Below are 9,720 nucleotides of genomic sequence, written 5' to 3'. Positions count from 1 at the left end.
CGCCCGGGGATGCCGAGCCGCCCCGCGCCGACACGTCCTGAACGTCGACTTTAGCTAGAAAGGACACTGCATTGTTATAGTTTCGCGCAAACAAATGACACGAATATCGATGCATATTTTTTTACGGGACGCGGGCCCGGGCTCAACTCGGATTCGACTCCAGTTTGATTCGGGCTGAACACGGGCTAATTGCCTCAGCTTATATAAGTTTGAATTTCAAATTTTAAATTTTAAATTTATCATTTAATCCCCCCATCAAGTTTTTCCATTTAAGCTGGGTGCCTGAAAGGAAATAAATTAAGTCCCCACAATCGCTTCTAAACAACGGCTCTCGCGCCCCCTCATTTCAGGGACCACTCGCATTCTACAAAGGATTCATTCCAAATTTCGGCCGGCTTGGATCGTGGAATGTGATTATGTTTTTGACTTTGGAGCAGGTAACTTAATAGCTTTCTTACCAAATATTTGTGTTATGTCTTACAATGAACCCTTACTAATCTATTCATCACTTTCATTACTAACGACGGCATGATTTGATCTTATAGTTATACAAACGTGACCAAAAATCTCATTCAAGATTGAGAATTTTTATAAAAAGATATTCAATTTTATACTGAAAACTGTTTTCACTCTGAATTGTCCGATTCTCTTTATGATTTTCGATTCACAGGTTAAAAAACTGTTCATCAGAGAGGTACCAGCTTGATGAATTGGTTAGCTTCCTTGTATTTCAGTTCAATTGAATAAGATCATATTCTACCACAATTCAAAAACAATGAAATCTTGGCAGGATATGTATAATATTCAATTTTCATTTTTTACAGGATAAATAGTTCTCATTCTGTAATAAACAGGAAAGAAATTCAATTCCTGTAGACTTGAATTGTAACATTCTGTTTCTCGTGATTTAGCTAATTTGATTCATCTTCAATAACTCATTATTTTATCCAATGCATTTTGGACATTAATGAAATGATTCCGTCTCTATCACAAAGTGGACAGCAACTTCTGAATGTGTGGATGTGCTGTTTTCTAGCTAATATTACATGATGTGTGCATGATCTTGTATATCTCCAACTCTCATAGTTTTATGTTTGACGAACTCTCCTTAGGTTCTAATACAATGAATTTTTTGACATATTTGATGATTTCTGTCACTAGTGTAAGTACTTTTGTTCAGTCCATTAAAAAAACTTAAAATCAAGCATGCTACTTATTGACCCATACTTAATTTTTTTTGTTTTTTTTTTATGTTAGAAATATTAGATATCACATTTATTAGCTAGTTATAACAATTCCACTAACGTATAACTTTCAAAGTTGACCCATACTTAATTTTTTTTTGTTTTTTTTATGTTAGAAATATTAAATATCACATTTATTAGTTAGTTATAACAATTCCACTAACGTATAACTTTCAAATCTGTTAAGAATTTTTAATAACCTCAAATCCCTATTTTTTAAACTACATGAAGACAATTAATTTTGATTTATTAATTTACTTATGTAATTATCTTAATATTCATTACATATATATATATATACATATATATATGTGTGTGTTCGTGCTGCCATCCGTGGCCTTTTGATAGAGTAGTTTCTTTGAAGGTCGTTAGTCTCTTCAAATCACGGGTTCAAATTTCTCTGATTAATTTGTCGATAGTGAGGGCAGTCCTCAAATAATTAGGCATATGAGGGTGGCAGGGTACTCGTATAATAGCCTCTCGCCATATAAATAAGTTACTAATTATGAATGGAAAGAAAATGCATAATAAAAATTTAGCTATATCGATTAAATAATTAATTGAGACGACGAAGATGATGATGATAACAACAAACTTTTATCTGCCAAGGGGGGCATGAATTCTTTTTCTTCATTGTGTCTTATTGAGTATCATATTTTTATTTAATTATAACATATTAAAATCATTTTTTATACAATATGCCCTAGTTTTTTAGGCATATAGGCTTTATTTGAGGAAGTGGCGAATTTTCTTTCGGCTGGAGCGAATATCGATGTGTAAAAATTTTCGTTTTGTGAAACAGTGGGAGATGAATATCTCTCGAAGTATTTTCACAAAAAAAACGATAAATTTTCACCGATTTAGATCGCATCTCATCTCCTCTGATTTGACAAACAACTTTTAAAAAAAAATTGATGAACGGTGTCGCAACGAAAGCCATACTAGTTGAAGATCAAAACTTTCTAAAAATTCAAATTGAATATTCACATGGTGGACTGATGATTGATTTTCTCACCGCCCGAAACTCCAACTTCGAACATTCTGGCAAATTGGAAGGAATTGGAAGTCTCTAATAATGTGAAAAGAACGAGTGAAAAAGAATTTTTTTAATAAATAAATAATAATAAAGGCTAGGATAGCTTTTATTTTTATTTTTTACATTTTTTAACAGATTTTTAAAAGGGCTCATTTGAAAATTTTTTCTCAGATTAAATGTTTAGTGCATTAACAACCAAATTCTAATAACTGCGATTAAATTCCCTCAGGTTTTATAAAGCTCTTCCATTATTGTTAGTCTTAAGTGGTAGCACCTAAAACTTCCAAATATTTGGGCTTTTTAAAGATTATTCACACATAATTCTGAAGGTTCACAAGCTTGGGCTTGGGTGGCTGAGAAGTCACAGTGATTAGGCTCATTAGCTTGTGTTTCACAAGCTTGGGTGGCTGAGATGAACAAGTCACAGTGATTAGGCTCATTAGCTTGTGTTTCAACCCGTTTACTATTAATATAAAATATTTTCAAAATAAATTTAACCCGTTTAATATTAATATAAAAATTTTCAAAATAAATTTAATTTTATATTTTATCTTTAAACTATTAAAAATATTTAAAAATTGTTATTTTGAATTTTATAGCAAGTGATTTATTATTATGTATCTCCTAATTGATTATGTATTTATCATTTTTATTATAACACTAGAATGAATGATGTTTTCTTTTTTATGATAAACAAGCCACCTCGTGAGCCAGCTCGAACTCATAAACTTAAACTCGAGTTTGAAATAGACTAATTAAACAATTTATCTTCTAACATTTATAATGTTTGCCTTACTCAAAGCACACTTATATATATATATATATTAAAACATTGAACATCCAATTAGCTAAAATGGCCATAAACTTCAAACAAAACATGGTTGTATTAAAAGTATTCACTAGTATATCTTCTAAAATGTATAATATTCGTCTTACTTCAAAGCAGACAAGTAAATAATAATAATAATAATAAATAAAAGCATTGAACATCCAATTACCCACACAAAAGTTGAAGTTACCACCATGGAACCTTAACAGCATATTTCAACAAATAAAGAGAATCCGAAAAGCAATAAACTTTCAGAGAAAATTTGCTGTGACAAAGCCTTCTTTTCAACTACAGAAACAATAGTCCATTCCAGACTTCATCAGCAACAATCCTCAAAATAAAACTCTAAAATCCTTAATTAACATTTTCTTTGCCCTGTAAAGTAGAACTCAACAAGTTCCTGTTTTCCAACTCCTCGGTCTCATCAACACCCCCATCAATACAAACTTCGCCACCCTCCTCATCCAAACCAGAAGCCGAGCTCGCCATACCGATCTTCAAAGCCACAGGGCTCCTCATATCATCATCTCCTCCACTATTTCCAACACCAACATCCATAAGACTGGCTGCAATTGCAGCTCTTAGATCCTGCTCTTCCTGCTGCTCAATCGAATCAGCTGCAGCATCTGATTGATTAGTAGGAGTAGAAGCAACTCCTGATGCAGGAACTTGGAGCTGGTTGCAAGACATTGTTATCCTCTTCGCATCATCTGGAGTCAGCCATTGTCCAAAACCATTAGTAGAATCAGAAACTGGAATTGGGCATTCCTTGGGAAACATTCCCCTAACTAAGAAAATGCTCCAGCCAGATCCCATGAGGGAATCTAAGTAAGCGGATAGATAGAACTTGGAGAGATGTTCGGGGGCGGGATAGAGACTGTTAAAATTATACCACTCTCCATTTACTTTTCGGATGCAGAACCAGTGGTTCTGGAGATGGCAGATGAAGGCGTTTTCGAGCTCGGGTTCGTACTTCGATACTTCGGCGACAGGAGAGTCGAAGGGGATAGCTTGAAGGTCCCATACTTCAAGAGCCTTCTGCAAAACCTGGAATGAAATGGAATACAAAATCAGTAATTTTAAGATAGTAGAACTGCAAAGGAAGAAGATGAGATACAAATTATGCTATTATAAGGGGAATAGACAACACTTTAGCTATCCTTTTTAGTACCATTAACTAATTCAATATTTAGGAATTTAGATCAGTCTCAAATTGATATCACAAAAAGAGTTATGAAATTATGTCATCTAAAACATGAACACTACTCAAAACACAACCACTCTCTCCCTCGAGATATTTTATCTGAAACAATGATCGTTCCCAAAATAAATCTTTTTGTAAGCAAATCCTCCAACCAAATAACATAATTGATAATTTCCTCTACATACAGCACTCCCATACTAAAAACTTCTTTACTTTCTCTAAAAGACATTGATTCCATGGCAAGACCTCAACTTTCCTTGAAAATATCAAGACTTTCTTCACTTACAAATTCAAAAAAGTTAAAAGAATTCAATAAATATCTAAAATTATAAAGTTTCAAGCGCGGTGGTCAGTTTTCAGAGAGGAATAGTAGAACTACTTATTGGTGTAATCATTGGCTTAGGGAGAATCAAATGCCCACCTATTGATTCAGTTGGAGACTTGGAGGAATATTACTGATTGCACCGGAGAAGACAACAAATCAAACAAGGCATCATTATTTTCCAACTTTGCTTACTTCATTTGTTATCTTTTTCAAAAGAAATGTTCTTATTCTCTCATTATTCGATCTAATTTCTCTTTCACATGCTCTTGAGAATACCATGAATATTTCCACTTTAGGGACATCAATCTTATTATTGGGAATATTGGTCATTTAGAAAGAAATATTTTGCAATGACAAATGCAAGAAGATGGAATAATTGAGCAGCGCTCAAATGAAAGCGCAATTCTCATATGGATATGTTTATGATAGTGTTGACATGTATGGAAGAACAAATCAACGTCAAGATCAACATGACAACTAATCATAACAAGATAAACAAATATTGATTATTATCTGTTACAAAATATTTTATTTATTCATTCAATCTTTTTGCAAAGATAACAAGAACAGTTTAATCACACAATATGATATGTTTTCAAAAAAGACAGATAGAAATGACTATAAATTGCTTTTTGAAATAATAAGAATTAAATTAAAACAAAGGGTCCTTATTTTCATTCTCATACACTTTTACATTTTTCTTCCGAAGATATAAGAAAATCATAAAACTAAAGATATATTTAGATATCTCAAATACTTAACTCATGCTAAGTCAACTCAATTCAAGTTAGGTCGACTTGATTCAAGCTAAAACAACAAGGTTAAAGCTAAGTCTAATAGGTTCAAGCTAAGTCAACTCAACTCAAGGTGATTTGGTTGAGTCAGAACAATCAAAGAAATTCAAGCTATGTTGGCTTGATTCAAGCTAAAACAACAAGGTCAAAGCTAAGTCTAATAGGTTCAAGCTAAGTCAACTGAACTCAAGGTGATTTGGTTGAGTCAGAACAATCAAAGTGGCGAACTCACTAGGGACCATCATGAACTTGTCAGGACCCCAAAGGATGTGAAAAAATATCCACATTCCAAGGTTTATCCAGACATACTTATCTAAGCTCAGAAGACATTCACTAGCATTCACTGGAGCAAGTCGACAGCATACGGTCAAGACAACAACTTTTTCCTGTAAGCTGGTAACTTCATTAGTGAAGGGTTTAATCAACATAGTTAATGCATACTCTGATGTATATAGGCCATACTTCTCATGTATTTTACACCAAGAAAGTACTAAGAGTTCTTTTGGAGCAACTGCAGCTTTTTAAAAAACTTCTAAGCAACAACAGTCTCAAGAAGTAGTATGTTTGTTTGTTTTGTACATCTGAGCAAAAGCTGTTTATGATAAAAAAAAAAATTTGCCCCTGTATTGTTATGTTGTTTATAGCAGAACTAGTCCAGGTGAATAACTAATACTAAAATAGAAACTACATTCATAATCCTCAAAAACTAGTAAGTTCAAATATTTCACCTAGAACAGATATCTCATTTAACACTGAATGCCACAACAATTAAAATAAAAAATAAAGCTATTAAAATAACAATCAATATTATCATGAAATGTATTAAAGGGCTAATATATTTATGGTTAGGATTATGCTATGATTGTGACATTCACTTATATCTTTTGTTATTTATTATTGTTGGGTATTAATAGGGCTAATATATTTATGGTTAGAATTATACTATGAGATTGTTGTCTTATAGTTAGGGTTAGGGTTTAGGAGGGATCACTTACGCCTCGAATTGTAGGTTTTAGGATTAGGGTTTTTGAGAGATCGCCTACCTCTCTAATTGTAGAAGCTTATATTTGTGTATACGGGTTGTTGTGTTTTATTTTGATGAAATAAAATATTTGTTAAAAGCTTATATTTATGTATACGGGTTGTGTTTTATTTTGATGAAATAAAATATTTGTTTGCCTATGAAAAATCATTTGGGTTCAGATTAGAATCCTAGATAAATTGATTTAAAAATTCAACGAGCTAAATCAAAACCTTGTAGTAATGAACTAAAAGTCTAGTATAATACTCAAAATGCTAGAGAATGCACCCCTATATCTGATACATATCAAAGTTATATTTTGAACAAAATAAAGTTTCATTATGTTTTGTGCTTTTTATAGAGTACAGCATCAAATTTTTATCACCACCTATAATTAGATTGTGGTTACCACTCTCACCAGTTCTATATATCAATACAACAATCTAATCTTCAGAATTCTCACACCAACAAAAATAAAAAAAAAGGAGTGATTCTCATTTAACTAATTGATATTCTACATATTAATTTTCAAAGTTTACTAGAAAAAAAAACTTTCTGCATAATTTGTTAAAACGAGCACTCTAGACTATTAAAATCTTAGCCACTAAATTTTTTGTACAGCATTTGTCAAAAATTAAATAAATATTGTGCCTGAATTTATGATTAAGAAAAGTGAGGGAAGATAAAAGAGATACACATTCTCCTCTTATATGCACACTCAAATTTCCTACTCCTATTTCCATGTGAACTCCACATTTTCATTCTGAAGTAAATGAGCACATCTAAGTTCCATAAAAATAAAAAGAAAAAAAAAACAAAGTTCCCCTGCTTTCATTAGCATCTCCAACTTTAAAAAAAAAAGGAGGGAAAAGCCTTTTTACTTATATTTTGTATTATTGCAAGCTAACTCGAAGTTCTCCACTCGCCTATTACCATTTACCAGTCACACAAAATGTAACAAAAATGAAGCTCAGAAGACAGCAATTTCACAAAAAAACTAAATGGGAACCTACATGCCTATTGCATGTGCTTTCATGAAGACTCAATAGCATGTAAATGGCTCGATCATAGCTCAAAGGTAATTATATGGAGATTCAATGATGTCTCGACAAAGAAGTAAAGCAACCATCCAAAAGTTACATTTATATATTAAAGAAACATGTTAATTATGTATATTGGGCTTAACATTGCCAATATAAGCATTGAAGCATTTTATTTTAGAATACACAATTAGCTACAATATCTTTATATTGCAAAGTGCTAATATGAGGTTAGAACAATGATAGCAAGGGGAATTAATACTACACCACTTTAGCTTTTTCTTTGGAATAACTCCTTGCCCCACTATACCTCATGCAGCTTGAGAACTCAAAATTTTAATAATTACTCAATTATAATCCAATCATCTTGAAGAAAAGAGATGATGCAAATGCCCATAAGAGCATGATCTTCATTTAGTCATGTCATGCACCGTTGCTAGGCCCATTTTACCCCATAAGTGAATAACGTGTTACCAAATTTGACATAGTGAAGCAGTAATCCTCAAATAATAGAGGCATTAATCTATTTAAAAAAAATATTTTTATGAGATGTCGTTAACTTAAAATAATAAAAATGTATTAAAAGACTATATTTTCAAAACATAAAGGAGATATTTATTATAAATCTATTTTTATGCTTGCTATGCATTTTGTGTGTTCTATGATTAATACTAGTGATTATCACAGACTAAAAAAAATAGATGGTATTTTCGGTGAGAAAAGTACAAGAAATCAAGTTTTTAGAGAATCATATGCTAAGTTTTTAGTGCACCACCCATTATCAAATAAAATCTTACATAATGAATTTCTATCTCTATTTTTATGCTCTCATGCTTTTATTATTGGTTATTATATCTAAATTATCAGGTAATACCTAGTTAATAAAGGAATCTATACAATTTATTATTATTCTATGTTGACATTATTGAAAAAATTCTCCTTTATTGTCCTTTTTTAATTATTTTCTTTACTGACTTATATATGGACACATTTTTTTACTAGGAAGAAAATATAGTAAATGTATAGCCTTTACAACCTCTATTGAAACCAACACAACAAGCTGCAATATTGCATTCACCTTGTCGTTCTCTTTCGCGTTTAAGAATAGTCCTAGATTCTTCAAGAGCTCATGAATTGAACAGATGGTCACTTCTACACACACCGACCTCGCCTTCACCTACACTTCCGCCCACCATCTTCAAACTCTAACAAAAAAAAGCACTTAATGGCCAAAACTTTACTACTTTGCCCTGCATCATTAAATTCAAATTGTCATCTTCAAGCATGCATCTGACCCAAAGCTATATTTTAAGGTCACTAGAATTTACATAATATTTAAATCAAGCTAATTATGGATTTATGCAAGGGAAACAAACAGAAGCATGGAGTAATATGACAATTAGAGTTTAAGTATGAGGCAAACTATATTTTAAGGTCACTAGAAATTACATAATATTTAAATCAAGCTAATTAATGGATTTATGCAAGGGAAACAAACAGAAGCAGGAGTAATATGACAATTAGAGTTTAAGTATGAGGCAAAACTAAAGTGACGCCTGTCCAAAAGCATTACTATCAGGATTGTACGAGAAAAAAAAAAGTTAAAGATAAATTTTCATGTGAATACCAAATTAAGCTCAGCCTAGAAAATGATTCTATACACAATTGAAAATCAGTTAGCAAAATCTTTCACTAGTTGGCATTAAAAAAAAAATGCAACTCATGATAGAATCAATTTGTATTTCCAAGTTATCTTGAAGAAGTATTCCTTCGATCCACCCTACCATCATTATTGAGCTAGTAAGACATCAGTTTTGCAAATAATTAGACCGAGAAAAGACACAAATTATTAATAATAGATACTTGTTCAAATACGTTTAAAGCACTTCAAAATAAATCATAGCTCCATCCTACCCTTGTCATAAACCAAATGCAAAAGCACTTTATCTCAAGTTAAGCTCAATTGCATGCCTGAGATCAGAAAGTCAATAATGGTCTGGGTAGGAATATGGCTTTTGGATGATTAAAGCATTCAAACACATTTTTATTGAAAGTATTTTGGTTATTATCAATGTTTTAACTGTACGGTACATAAAATGAATTTTCGCTAATGGAGGGACTAGTTTGTAAAATTTTGAGAATATAGGAAGCAAATATGGATATATCAGCCACTGGTCTTATGCTTCTTTAAATATTTCAAAAAGTGCATCCCAGGCACTTGAGATTA

The 9,720-nt window shown here is 31.9% G+C and overlaps 2 protein-coding genes across 3 annotated transcripts in view; one reads left to right on the top strand and one right to left on the bottom strand.

The window, feature by feature from the left end:
* The window catches only part of LOC110038804 (mitochondrial uncoupling protein 1), a 10,462-nt gene extending 9,545 nt beyond the window's left edge, over positions 1–917 (top strand). Inside the window, exons 8-9 of one of the 2 annotated variants that reach the window (XM_020743711.1) lie at positions 351–437; positions 671–917. In XM_020743711.1, the coding sequence (XP_020599370.1) occupies positions 351–437; positions 671–706 (123 nt within the window). In that variant the 3' untranslated portion in view covers positions 707–917. The remainder of the gene's footprint in view (positions 1–350; positions 438–670) is intronic. The other variant, XM_020743719.1, reaches the window with a different exon arrangement.
* A 2,348-nt stretch (positions 918–3,265) lies between these two features.
* LOC110038818 (putative ataxin-3 homolog) lies at positions 3,266–4,159 on the bottom strand (the record flags this gene model as incomplete). Its single annotated transcript, XM_020743730.1, is given in 1 exon segment — positions 3,266–4,159. A coding segment is annotated over 1 exon segment (696 nt), but the record flags the coding sequence as incomplete, so codon positions are not given.
* Positions 4,160–9,720: the final 5,561 nt, after the last annotated feature.

The sequence above is a fragment of the Phalaenopsis equestris genome, unplaced genomic scaffold, assembly GCF_001263595.1.
Source record: "Phalaenopsis equestris unplaced genomic scaffold, ASM126359v1 Scaffold000002, whole genome shotgun sequence".
NCBI classification, from domain to species: Eukaryota; Viridiplantae; Streptophyta; class Magnoliopsida; order Asparagales; family Orchidaceae; genus Phalaenopsis; species Phalaenopsis equestris.
Note: the sequence above shows the minus strand (reverse complement) of the source record. Positions and strands in the feature narration are given on the sequence as shown.